Source organism: Capra hircus, chromosome 29 (genome assembly GCF_001704415.2).
Source record: "Capra hircus breed San Clemente chromosome 29, ASM170441v1, whole genome shotgun sequence".
In the NCBI taxonomy this organism is placed as follows: Eukaryota; Metazoa; Chordata; class Mammalia; order Artiodactyla; family Bovidae; genus Capra; species Capra hircus.
The window spans coordinates 5,134,046-5,148,631 of record NC_030836.1 but is presented as its reverse complement, the minus strand read 5'-3'; the positions used below and the strand labels follow the sequence as shown (position 1 = coordinate 5,148,631).

At 42.8% G+C, this 14,586-nt stretch overlaps 1 protein-coding gene across 1 annotated transcript; it reads left to right on the top strand.

Moving 5' to 3' along the window:
• On the top strand, nt 1,469-4,196 carry LOC102178164 (PRAME family member 8-like). Its single transcript, XM_013976894.2, has 3 exons — nt 1,469-1,755; nt 2,098-2,670; nt 3,644-4,196. Exons 1-3 carry the CDS (start codon nt 1,469-1,471, stop codon nt 4,194-4,196), a joined length of 1,413 nt encoding a protein of 470 aa, XP_013832348.1.

Genomic DNA, 14,586 nt, shown 5'->3' with positions numbered 1-14,586 from the left:
CAGGTGGCCAAAGTATTAGAGTTTCAGCTTCAGCATCAGTCCTTCCAATGAACATTCAGGACTGATTTCCTTTAGGATGGACTGGTTGGATCTTCTTTCAGTCCAAGGGACTCTCAAGAGTCTTCTCCAACACCACGGTTCAAAAGCATCAATTCTTCGGTGCTCAGATTTCTTTATAGTCCAACTCTCACATCCATACATGACCACTGGAAAAACCACAGCCTTGACTTGATGGATCTTTGATGTCAAAGTAATGTCTCTGCTTTTTAATATGCTGTCTAGGTTGGTCATAACTTTTCTTCCAAGGAGTAATCATCTCTTTATTTCACTGACCATATTAGCAAAACTCGACAAATTTTGTGGAGTGAATCACTGAACAAGTCCTAGATCCCCCTCCCCCAGTTCTTTCTCTTTCATGAATGATGATCTGACTCAATCAACTGATCTGGAGACTGTCAGGAATCCAATCAGCATGAACCAGAGGGGGCTCTGGAATCCAATCAGGTAATGCCTTCTGATTGGAAGTTAGTAGTTGAAAGGAGGGAAGATGTGGTTAAAAAGTTCCATAAAATGCCCAAGCACCAAAGAATAGATACAGAAGCTTCTCGCTCTGGAGTCACTCTTTGTGTTCTCCACCAAGTTTGAGGTCTGAGCAGCACCCTCCACCTGGACCACATCAGACCTGGTGAGTTAACTTCTGTGAGGGATGTTCCATCAATGGCTAGTGTGCAGTGAATGTAGGATGCAGTTTGACGTGGCATGGAGAGTTTTCCTTTTTCTCTTCTTTTGGTTAAATTTAAATCTATCTTTTTGCCTCAAAGCGTATTTTTGCTTCCCTCCTAAACATTTTGATTTGTGCTTTGGTTTATATTATTTAAAAGTCTTAACCAGCAGTTTTTCTTTTTAAAGACATCTGTTTGGCATGCTATTTCTTGACATTTAAGGTTTTTACTCTATATACAAATGGCATTCCCTTCACAAGTATCTCCTTAATCTTTCCCAGCTAACTAGCCTTTGGGAACTGAGGATGGAAGCTGTGTTATACATGAACTCCTGTCCCCATAGTTTGCCCTTTAAGCAATAGTTTATTTTTTTCACCAGAAAAACAAAGGGAGTCAGCTTTTTCAGTTTCCTCATGCAGATATACAAGAGGGAAATGCATTAAGGAAAGCAGTGGATGGAAACAGATGAGCCACCGGTTGGCTTTTTTCCTTCCTGGAATTCAATAGATTCTTGCCCTAGTGGCAGGATGGGGAGAGCTCTGGCTTTAGGGCCACAAACCCAGACTGGAATGCAGACACACTGAGTTCTTCCATTCTGGTTCGTCATTGCCAGAGCAATCACTGTGGTCCTTATTTGATTTCTCTGAAGTGTGGGGAGAGAGACTACCCTGATGATTAGGATTGTTCTGAGATGGATGCCTTGTCTCCTTGCAGTTTCCCAGGATTCCATTCAGAGAAGAGTCAGGATGAGTGTTCACAACCCTCCTAGACTTGTGATCTTGGCAGCAATTGGCCTGCTGAGAGATGAGCCCTCAGCCATCTCCACTTTAGAGTATCTACCCAGAGAGCTCTACCCACCACTCTTCATGGCTGCCGTCTTTGGCCGACGCAGGGAAACCCTGAAGGCCATGGTGCCGGCCTGGCCCTTTGCCCGCCTGCCTCTGGGGGGCCTGATGCAAAAGCCTCACCAGGGAACCTTACAAGCAGTGCTCGATGGCCTTGATGCCCTGCTTGCCCAGAAGGTTCACCCCAGGTGAGTAGGATCCAGGGAGCCTGGCAGGGTCTTGGATGTCCTGGAAGAGACACCTGGTGCCAGAGTGGTTGACCAGAGGCTTCTGAAAAAGCTCAGAGGCCTCGAGAATTGCTGAGATCACATTGGGAAATCCCTTACAAAAACATAATAGGAAGGATGGAAGAGGAAAAAGGGCTGGGGGATAGGGAGCGAGAAAGGAAATAAATAATAGCAGGTGAGAGCCGGAACGTGAAGTAAGAGCACAGACGGGGAGATGGAATGTTCCCTAAACTCTGAGGCTGTGGATTCATTCAGTGTGGATTTTGAAGAATCTCACCCCACCCATCTGCTGTTTCCCCACAGGAGGTGCAAGCTGCGGGTGCTGGACTTAAGGAATACTGGCCAGGACTTCTGGAACATGTGGTCTGGAGTCAAGGACCACATGCCCTCAAGCTCACTGCTGGCCCCAGTGGCTGAGGACATGTCCAGGATAAGGCACCCCTTGACTCCCTTAGAAGTGTACATAGAACTTTGTCTTATGAAAAAGCCCCTGGAGAAATTCCTCACCTACCTCTTCAGGTGGGTGGAGCAGAGAAAAGCCTCCATACACCTGTGCTGTAAGAAGATGAGGATTATTTCAATGTCCAAGGAAAATATGAAGAAAGTTCTCAAGATGGTGAAGCTGGACTGTGTACAGAAGGTGAAACTGAGTTTCACCCAGAAGCTGTCCACCCTGGCCCAGTTTGCTCCTCTCCTGGGTCAGATGAGCAATGTTCAGAGTCTCATTCTCTCCCGCATTCGTGGGTCAGCTTTTGAGGAGCAGGACAATCAGGATCTTCTGCAATTGACTTCTCAGATCCTCCAGCTGCGGAACCTCCGGGACCTCCGTATGGAAGCTCCGTCCTTCCTTGAAGGCCGTCTGGACCAGATGCTCAGGTGAGGCTCTGGCAGCGGCTGACTAACAGTGGACACAATGGTAGAATATCAAGGGCAGTGTCTCCTCTGCTGATCCACTGTGAAACACAGTGTTACAGAAGCACAATCCAGGTGGGGGAACCTGTTACAGAAGCTCTGGAAAGGGACATCATGCTGGGAACCCACAAGTCAGGGGGCATAGATCTAGTGCAGGTGTGTGTGTGATTTCTTCTTTGGGGAGAGATTTCTCCGTTCTGAAGATTTATGTAATAGGTAAGCGAAGGGGGCATTGAAGAGGTAAAATCACATCAGCCTGAGCATTGTGGAGAGAAACTCCACAGTCACTAACCTGTGGCCACAAGGAGCCTGTTTTAAAGTCCAAGTCAGTAACAGGTGGCCTTTTGTTCCATATAATGTAATTAACATACAGGAAATGCATGGTTCTGGAGATGATGGTAATGAAGCAGAGCCAAAAGAATATAAAAAGTGATAGAAAGTTTGTAGATATCATAGGGCTGGGGGTCTCTAAAGACTGGCAGCCCCAGGGCGTGCTGTGGGGTCTTTTGTTTCTACACTTATTTCAAGAGCCAGTGGTATATGCACTGGCAGCTCGCCCATAGAGTGGCAATCTAAATGAAAAGCATTTTTTATCTCATCTCCCAGAACTAACACTCAGCGATGTCCACCCTGATGGACACTTTGTGTCACGCTCTCCTCTGATCATGTTCTAGTGCATTCCATTATCTCCATTCACCCTGCTAAGGAAGTAGAGTGTACTGTCCTCTGCTTGACAGATGAGCAAAGACGGCTTTCAAGATCATGTGAACGTGATCCAGTCACACTAAGAAAATGGCAGGACTCGGCCTAGAATGAGACTGGGCATTCTGGATATTGAACTTTATCAGCTTTGGGACAATCATTGACTTCTCTGGAACTCACCTGCCACTTCGGTTTCCCTCATCTAATTGCTTGTTTCTCACCACCCCCCTCCCAGGTGCTTGAAGATCCCCTTGGACAACATCTCAATCACCAACTGCCTGCTTACAGAATCAGACCTGACCCATCTGTCCTGGTGTCCAAAAATCTGTCAGCTGAAGGGCCTGAATCTTAGCGGTGTTACTCTGACCGACTTTAGTCCCGAGCTCCTTCAAGTTCTACTCGAGAAAGTTGCAGGCACTCTGGAAGAGCTGGACTTAAACCTGTGTGGGATCACGGATGTCCAACTCACGGCCTTTCTGCCAGCCCTGAGCCGCTGCTCCCAGCTCAGGGTCCTCACCATGTGCGGAAACCTCTTCTCCATGGCTGTCCTGGAGAGTCTCCTGTGTCATACTGACAGGCTCCCTGATTTAAATCTAGAGCTTTATCCAGCCCCTCGGGAGAGTTATAACTCTCTGGGTGTCCTTCACTTGGAGAGACTTGCTCAGATAAAGGCTGAGCTGAGGGTGATCCTTACAAACTTAGAACGTCCCAGGAAGATTTGGGTTAGCCCCAGCCCCTGTCCTCACTGTGGCAATGACATGTGTGGTCACCTGAGTCCCAACACATAATTCTGTAACACCCTGCCTAACCGGTTGCTTCTATCAGAAGTTTTCTTCTGGACACTTGAAAACCGAAATCTAGGACATACATCCATTATGAAGGGAAAACACAGCCCTGATTTCTGATATGAGCCCAGTGTGATTGAGAAAACTTGATCCAGCAAGGGTGCAGGATTCCAAAAGGGTGTGTTGACTCGTGAAATTGATGTGACTTTTATAGAGATGTGTTTATAGAGTCAAATATGAAACTGAATTTCTGGCAGATTCAGTCTGAGACACACACGTTTGAGTTATTTCTGTATGCACAGTTGTAGAAATGATCAGAAATAAAAGACCTTCAATGTAAATGATAAAGGCCGTCCATGATATTGTTCTGCTTTCTGTATTTACATCTCATGGATCTCCAGTTACTGGTGGGGCGGAAGCACTCTGTTGCCTATGATCTGAAACTCCACCATTCCCTAGCTATCTTTTTTCTTCCTGGTTTCCTTACTTAGTTCTGTGGGTTAATACAAACAGCAAAGGAAACACACTCAGTGGTCCTCAACAGCACATCCCTGTCAAGAGTGGGTACTTACATGCATATTCCTATGAGAAAAATACAAAAATCATACAGGCATGAAACATGGTTTTCTTACATTTATACCACATTTCAGAAGTATGTCTTTTGAAGGCCAGGTCATGTCAATAATAGTTTTATTCTCTTCCCATACCTACTATTGGTCTTCCCTATCAAGGAAGACTAGTAGAGCATGTTTTGACATCAGCATATCAAGATGTATAACAAAGTGTCTGTAATATACACCATATAACTTACAGTTGGTCATTTCTATCCTCAGCTCCCTAGTCTCTCCATCAATCAGCTGCAGATTCATTATAAAATATTTCTTAAGATTCTCTGGATGTCCTCTCTTACTAGTCTATAATGATGCAGAAAATATTTTCCCTTGTTCCCCCTTCTCATATCTAGATATATACTATTACTAATATTCTCTATGTGGTTTTAGATATGACTGATGGCCTCAAGATATTTAGCTATGTTAGAAGCCTGGGTTCCCATTGTGTAGTGCAGAAGATACGAATTTTATAAAGTAGATAGGCTATAAGGTATATAGCTCATTACATTTATAAATTCATAATACAGTGAAGAGAGGCACAAGACATAAACAATTTGAAAACAAGTTAGAACAAAGTAAATAATGATTAGTGAAAATAAATTGTTGTCTGGTGGCAGTAATTCATCAAGTCCACAGGGGAGCTGGAGAAACCAAATTCTGGAGGAATAAGCTAGAAAGAAAAAGAGAAATCCTTCATTTTTGTTTACAAAGTCATAAGCACCTAAGAGCAGGTAGAACAATTACATCTCAAAGAAACAGGGAAATAAATGCAAGTTACTCCAAAAGGGCTTTTATATCTGTAAGGTGAGAATTCTGAAAAAATGTTTTATCATGCTGGCTTTTCCTAACTGTGTGCACAACTATCAAATTTGGAATGTCAAAAGAAGCCCATTTGGCTGTCTATTGTCATAATGCTGAATAAAATTTGTCTTCAACACTTAACTCCATGTCTGTCTATGATTTTCTTTGGCACAACTGATGACAGCTCAGGTAGGAAAGGTCCCTCTGAATATCCCCCATATTCCCGCACACCTGAGAATGACCAACTTGGAATCTGGCCACTGTGGCAGAGCTCCATATCAGCCCATGAGCTTTCTTCAGAGACTCTTTTTCTGATTGATTGATTGTTTTTGTTTTGGCTGTGCTAGGTCTTCCTTGCTGCAGGCTTTCTCCTGCTGTGGTGCACACGGCTGCTCTTCATCGCAGTGCTCGGGCTTCTCCTTGTGGTGGAGGCTCTTGTTTATGGTTGATGCTCATGGGCTTAGTTGCCCTGTGGCATGAGAGATATTCCTGGACCAGGGATTGAACTGGCATCCTCTGCATTGTAAAGTAGATTCTTAAACTCTGGACTGCCACAGAAGTTCCAGGTTAAAAAAAAAAAAAAGTTTGTACTGAAGTATAGTTAAAACATTATGTTTTTACTTAAACATGCAATTAAAAATAAACACTATAGGTTAAAGTGTCTGCTTCTAATGCAGAAGACCTGGGTTCAATCCCTGGGTTGGGAAGATCCCCTGGAGAAGGAAATGGCAACCCACTCCAGTATTCATGCCTGGAGAATCCCATGGACGAAGGAGCCTGGTGGGCTATAGTCCATGGGATCGCAAAGAGTTGGACACGACTGAGCAACTTCACTTTCACTTTCACTTTCTAAACACACAATAGAAAATAATTTTAGTTAAATTCTTGTGTCTCATCTTAACTGTAGGGCAAAGTGACTCAGTTACACACATATATATTCTTTTTCATCATGTTTATGTTTAAAATGTCACTTGATTACAATATTGTATTGGTGAATTAAAAAAAAATAAAATAAAATGTCACTTGAGTAGAATCCTCTTTAATGCTATTTTATGTTAAGGTCATGTATATACATGAGAGAAATATGGTGAAAGCGATCTTCTCCAAAGTGACTAAGACAGAGAACACCCTTCAGGGAGTCTTCACCTTGGTGGGCAGAGGTGTATAAGAATTGTTCAGGCATCAAATAACTGGGGTGGGTGAGAGGCATGGAAAATTCTTATAGATGGAGAAAGGGTCTCCCTTATAGATGGAGAAAGGTGGGCAGAGGTGTATAAGAATTGTTCAGGCATCAAATAACTGGGGTGGATGAGAGGCATGGAAAATTCTTACAGATGGAGAAAGGGTCTCCCTTTGACATTTAACTTCAAAGAAATCCTTGTATGATGTGTCCCAAAGTGGCAGTCACCCCTGAACGTAGTAGTATGCTAACACCAATAAGAGCTTCGGTATTAAGTGCAGAAAAGATGTTGGTATTTATGAATAGAAATAGCAGAATTTTATTTCTGGGCCTAATGGTGTCACCTTGATCAGAATCTGTGTGGATTTAGCTAGGTCTGAGGAAACAGTAGTCATCTAAATACAGTAGAAAAGGGGCCAGTGAAATTATGATTTATTTGACTTCTAAGACTCCTGGAAAATGGCTGGGGAAATAGCCATCTGGAAAGTGTCCTCAGTGAGACAAAACAACGACAACAACAACTTAAAGAAAACCTCTGGATGACAGAGTTATTGGGGACTGAAGCAGGTTTATTTCTTCTCTGACTCCAAGTTGCCAAAGAGCCCACAGTGCCCACCCTCAGTGTGCTGTGCTGATCTCAACTCTCTGGGAAAGAACAGCCTCTAAGTGACAGTGTCTCCTCTGAGCCTCTCTCTTTTCCTGTCTTTTTTCCTTGAAGTTTACTGCATTTCTTTCTGTGGCCTTGAGTCTTCACTGCGGTTCCTGCTTTTCTCTAGCTGGGGCAAGGGCGCTGCTCTCTAGTCGTGGTGTGCAGGCTTCTCACGGAGGTGGCTTCTCTTGTTGCAGAGCAAACTCTAGAGTGCTTGACTTTCAGTAGTTTCGGCTCCCAGGATTTAGAGCACAGACTCAACAGCTGTGGCAAGTGGATTTATATGCCTCACGTCACGTGGGATCTTCCCAGACCAGGGATTACACCCATGCCTCCTGCATTGGCAGTCAGACTTTTTATGACTGAACCACAGGGAAATCCTCTTTTACTATCTTAATATCACCCAGAGTAACGTATTTAAATTTCTCTGTTTCTCAAAATATAAAAATGAAAAAGAAACCTTTATTTTGCATTGTTGGGATCATTCACAATGTTCCTTTAGGAATGCTCAGCTCCAAACTGTCCAGAGCCACTCTTATGCTCACTGAGATTTTAACCTGTCCACCTTCAGAGGAGGCTTGGCTTAGGCCTAGAAAACCAACCACATCCCCCAAAGCTCTTCTGTTGCTGCTGGAATAGGCTCAGAATTTCCCATGTTTCCTATGTAATACCTGAGTGAAAATATCATACAGGAATGAGTGTATTTTGCTTTCTTTAATGACAACACCACTGTTTTCATGAAGCTGTTTTAATTCAAGGACATTTTGCTAATTTTGACTTGACCAAAATTCCCCCAACAATGATTCTGTCAACTTTTGTTCTTTCTTGTCCAAGGGCAGAAATCAATAATCCCTTTCATACTCGACCCACAAGAATATAACTGTCCATATTAGTAGAATATAGTCAATATTTGTAAAGTGAATCAGTGAATAGGTCCTTGATTACCTGACCACCCCATCACTCTCTGTTTGGTGATGTGTATATGATTCAATCAGCTAATCTAGAGAGGTATGATGATCCAATCAGGTCAATCCAATGGATGTTCTGTAATCTAATCAGATATACAGTTCCGATTGGGTTAGCAGAGGGACAGACGGATGATAGAAAAAGAAAGACTTAAAAAAGTCTCAAGCACTGGAGAAGAGGTGCAGGATTTCCTGGCTCTGGAGACATCAGAGGGGTTTCTCACAGGGTTTGAGGTGTGAGCACCCCACCAGGCACATTAGAGCAGAAAGCTACCACCCTCATATAAGGACACTCTACTCTTACTAGTGGTTAGCTAATCTTGGACGGTGCCATGTATCTCTAGTGCAGCGAGAGTTATTAAAAAATCAGTTCTTTCCAATGAACACGTTTCAGGTTTAATTTTGCCTCTCAGTGTAGTTTTGCCTGAACTCAAACATTTTAATTAGTGCTTTAATTTCTATCATTTAAAAATCTATTTTAAAGACATGTAACATATGTATTTAAAATATCTTTTTGGAGTTTTGTTTCATGAATTTAACCTACACAGTTCAGACACAAATGGCATTCATCTTAGGGGTAACTGAGGGTGGAGGCTCTGTTGGTCCTCATGACCTTCCTCTTCTTATTGAAGTAATGTCTCTGAAACCACCTCAGACCTGAGCAATTTGAAAGAAATGGTCTGAGGAATTCCCTGGTGATCCAGTGGTTAGGACTCTTTTCTTTCGGGGCTGAAAGTCCAGGTTTGATCCCTGGTGGGGGAAGTAATTTTCACAACCTCTGTGGTGTGGCCAGAAAAGAGAAATGAAAACAGAAAGTTCGGGACAGAGACAGAGAGAAAAGCTCTGTGCTCACCAGATTCTTGAACACAATGAACTTGTCTCAAATCACCAGTCCCTAAAAAAGTGCCTGTTGCTCCCGATAAGTTAGTTAATAATTAAGAAATGCATAATATTGAGAGGATTGTAGTGGAACAGGAGCCAGAGATCATACAAAGCTGCAGGGGGTTTGCAGGAGATGCAGAGAGGTACTACCAGGCCAAAATGAGATGAGTCATTCTGAGTATTGACCTTCAGGAGGCAGTTAGTAGGACCTTGTCTTTGGGCCAATCACCTATCTCACAACTTTAGCTCAGCTGCCACCCTGAATTCTCAGACCTAATTGCTTGCTTTCTCCCCAGATGCCCGAGGACTCCCTTGGCCCACCCGGAAGTAACTAACTGGCAGCTTAGAGTCAGACTTGCCCCATCTGTCCCAGAGCCCAAACATACATCAGCTCAAAGGCCTGGATCTGAGTGGGGTCACCATGATGGACTTTAGTCCTGAGGTCCTCCACATTCTTCTGGAACAAGTTGCAGCCACTCCCCAGGAACTGAACTTAGGGTGGTGTGATCACAGAGTCCCAGCTTGAGTCCATCCTGAATGAGTCCATGCATCAGGACTGGAAAACCAATCCATGGTTTCAGATATCAGCTCAACGTGAATGGAAAGGAAAGATGACACTGTGAGGGTGCAGGACTGCAAGGGGAAATGCAGGCTCTGGTTGGTGAGGGGACCTTCAGAGACACGGGTTTATAGCATGAGAAACATGAATTAATTTCCTAGAAGGGAATCTTGTATGCATATGGGGCATTACTCTTGGGCAGTGATTGGAAATAAATGGTCACGAATAACGAAACCTGCATTGTATTTGTATCCGGTGCCCTTCATGATACATTATCGTGTTTGTCTGTTTTCACCTCAGGAATCTCCAGGTAGTGATGAAAGCAAACACATACGATTCTCTATTCTCAGAAATCCCACTATTCCCACTAGTTCTGTATTCTGTCCCATGGTGTGCTCTCTCTAAAGGAGAGGACCAGCAAATCCGCTTATCTCAGGCCAATGCTTAGGACTGAAAATGGGGGGAGCTTGTGATGGAACTGCAAGCGGTATGCTAAATGCCTGAGAACCAGGGCACTGCTCAGGTAAGTCCTGGAGTCTCTTCTCAAGAGCCAGAAGTGGCTATGTTTGTGGGCAAGAAGAGAATGAGGGAAAGAAGACAGTACCTTGTTCCATTCAGGCCCCCAGGAATCGGATGAAACCCAACAGTGTAGGTGAGAGTGGATGTCTTCACTCATTTGATGGGTTTAAATGCTGCTCTCTTCCTGGAACTCCTGTCAGAATCACCCACTCTTAACATCACAGAAATTTAACCAACACAGAGACCATGAACAAAGGGCACCCGAATGAAGGCTCCTGCTGAAGATTCAAGAGATGGTATTGTTGGCTCTGGGGATGGAGTGAATGTTGGGCTGGGGGATCTTAGGCAAGAGATTCTGCTTCTCCGTAAAATGGAGGTAACCATGCAAGCACAGCATCTGTGTGTGCTGTGTGCTAACTCATTTCAGTCAGGTCCGACTCTGTGATCCCATGAACTACAGCCCTCCAGGCTCCTCGGTCCATGGGATTCTCCAGGAAAGAATACAGCAGTGGGTTGCTATTCCCTTCTCCAGGGGATCTTCCTCACCCAGGGATTGAACCTGGGTCTCCCACATTACAGGCAACTTCTTTACAGCCTGAGCTACCAGGGAAGCCTTATCCTGGAAATCAATAAGATGAAACATGTTAAGGCCTTGGCACTGGATCTGGTATAGAGTATGAGCTCAGTAAATGAATCCTTGCCTTCTTTCCCCTTGCTAGCAGACACCCCAGGAGTCTTCGATCCTCAGGCTTACTCTATATTCCTATAACAGGAAGGAAAGAAGGAGGGCTCAGCACTTACATGAGGCCATGAATGAATCAGAATTCCCCCAAGCTGCTTTAGCAGCTGTCACAGGAAGGGGCAGGAGTTGGTCACAGGAAAGATTTCCCTCCTCTCTGGGGACAGACATCCTGAGCTCAGGACTCCTAGGCAACCGGCTGGTACATCAGCGGACAGGACATGAATTAATGTTGCAAGCAGGGCTGTGGGGTTCAGCATCCCATAAACATCTGCTGTAATGTGAATGCATTTGTGCTGGGATTTATATCAACATAAGGACTTCCCTGTAACTCAAATGGTAAAGAATCTGCCTGCAATGCAGAAGACCAGGATTTGATCCCTGAGTTGGGAAGATCCTCTGGAAAAGAGAATGACAAGCCACTCCAGTATTCTTGTCTGGAGAATCCCGTGGACAGAGGAGCTTGTCAGGCTACAGTCCATGGGGTTGCAAAGAGTTGGACATGACTGAGTGACTAACACACATTATATAAACATAGAAGATATATACTGTCTTTTAAAATTATAAAGAAAATTTAGTGAAAGGATGCATATGGATTTGGAGTCTCCAAAGAAAAATATCTTTAAAATGGATTTCAAAGATCATTCAAAAAACAGTTTATTTAAAAATATTTAGAATAAGATTTCAGAACTGGATTGCAATTATCCTTTTTAAAGTAGACTTTACATTGAAGAGCAGTTTTCTGTTCAAAGTAAAATAGAGGACACGGTGCAGAGAGTTTCCACTAAATCCTTCTCTGTCCACAGGCATCACCTTTCTAACTGTCAATGTTCCGCATTCTACCGGTATATTTCTTACAACTGATGGGCCCACATTGACATATCATCATCATCACGCAAAGAGGAAAGTATTTATGGTGCTTCCCTCTTAGTGTCGCCTGTCCTATGACTTCTAACAAGTATATAAGGACATTGTAAAATCACACAGAATATCTTCTCTGCCTGTTTATCCCTCCTCCACCTCTATTCCTGGATAAAGTTCTGATTATTTCATTGTTCTCTGAGTCTACCTTTTGTAAAATGTCATGTAGTTGGGCTCACTGTATGTAGGCTTCTCAGACTGGTTCTTTCACTTAGTAATAGACATTGTGGTTCCCTCCATGACTTTTCACAGTTTAATACCATTACATTGTCTGTATACATCACAGCTCATTCGTTCTTTCACCTACTAAAGGACAGCTTGGTTCCTTTCAAGCACTGGCAATGAGGAATAAAGCTTCTCTAAGCTTCCATGTGCATATGTTTGCATGGACAGAATGTCTCAAGTCATCTGAAAGGAGCAAAATTGCTGGATTGTAAATACCAATATGTACTGATTTTTTTTTTCTTAACACACTACCAAGTTAGATATTGTCCAATAAATGGTAAGGAACAGTGTCCCTGTGGTCTCGTAACTGACCGCAGAGACTGACAAATCAGTAAATGGTTATAAATGCGTGGTCCGTGGAAAACTTATCATCAGTCTTTGGTGAAATATTATTATTTATTAAAATCCCAACTTGGGGAAAATCAATTGTAGCCCAGTGTCAATACCACAAATATAAACAGATAGAAGAAATAACTCTTCTGGTCAATATATATGTCCATGAATATTACTTATGAAAGAAAACTTTATTTTTTACCATACTTTTTTAGTTTTTCCCAAATAAAAACACTTTCTAATGCTATAGATAGAAGAAGCATCTCTTCCGAACTTCTTTCTCATAAGTGTATATATATATGTACAAGCATGTATATATGTATTATTATGGCATGAAAAGAAAGATATCCTACCATATTTCACAAAGCAGGATGAATTTTGAGGGCGTTATGCTAAGTGAACTATGTCAGAGAAAGTAAATACTGTATATTCTTTTTTATCTATGAAGTCTAAATAACTGAGCTCCTCTTTCTCTTTCTTCATGCAAGCTGCTTAAACCCTGTCTCCATTTCTCCAATTCATTATATGCTTGCTCTAGATTTTCTAAAAAGATTATGCCTTTATTTTCAACACTGGTCATGGAAAAGAATCTGATAACAGAATATTCAATAAATTACAGAAAGTAGAGTGGAAATACAATAAAAATTCCCAGAACTTTGCAATCACCAGTGCTTTCATCTTAGTGATAACCCTCTGGACATCTCAGCAAGGTGATCATGATTCTCACAGATATGAATTTCCATCTCTGTGGTAATCACCATATCTTTTACTACATCCTGAGAATGAGCAAGAAAAACAATAAAGTTCTGAGGTTTGAAGAATAGATGCTTGCTTCTTGGACAGAAAGCTATGGCAAACTGGGTCAGCCTATTAAAAAGCAGGGACACTGCTTTGCCTACACGACTTTGTATAGTCAAGCTATGATGTTTCCAGTAGCCATTACGTGGCTATGTGAGAGTTGGACCATAAGAAAAGCTGAGCACTGAAGAACTGACTCTTTCAAATTGTAGTACTGGGGAAGACTCTTGAGAGTTCCTTGGACAGCAAGGAGATCAAACCCATAAATCCTAAAGGAAACTGAATTGAAACTGAAGTCGCTCAGTCATGTCCAACTCTTTGCGATCCCATAGACTGTAGCCTACCAGGCTCCTCAGTTCATGAAGTTTTCCAGGCAGGAGTACTGGACTGGGTTGCCATTTCCTTCTCCAGGGGATCTTCCCAATCCAGGGATCGAACCCGGGTCTCCTGCACTGCAGGCAGATGCTTTATCCACTGAGCCACCAGGGAAGCAATCAGTCCTGAATATTCATTGGAAGTACTGAAGCTGAGCTGAAGCTCCAGTATTTTGGTCATCTTATGTGAACAGCCAACTCATTGGAAAAGTCCCTGATGCTGGGAAATATTGAGGGAAGAAGGAAAAGAGGGCATCAGAGGATGAGATGGCTAGATGATATCACCAGTGGATTGGACAAGAAATTGGGCAAACTCTGGGAGACAGTGAGGAACAGGAAAGCCAAAGAAATAAGCAAAGGGTTAAGAGATGCTCTTAACAGAAGAAAGAATGTGCAGGATTGGTAAAGTTTTGGATCATAGACAATACAGTGCTTTAAAAAAAAATCAATAATTGGAGATTGCTGATGTATACGCTGAAAAAGAGAGTACTAAATCAGGGAAGGCAGCAGTTGGTTTTCTGACAATTGCTTTAGAAGCATCTACCCAGGGAAAATTCCAACATGTGGGTCTCATGCAGCTCTAAACCTACATGCAGCTCCAAAAATTGAGGTGCATATTTGATTGTATAAATACATATCTCAAAAGTTCCAACACTTCCCTGAATCTACATTTCCCCTTGCAATCCATCATACCCACAGAACCATCTTTCCTTTCGGTTCACATTGAGCTGATGTCTGAAACCAAGGATTGGTTTTCTATTCCTGATGCATCTACTGCCTAGATTTTAGTTTTCAGGTGACCAGAAGTAAACTTTGACAGACACATCCAGCTAGGAG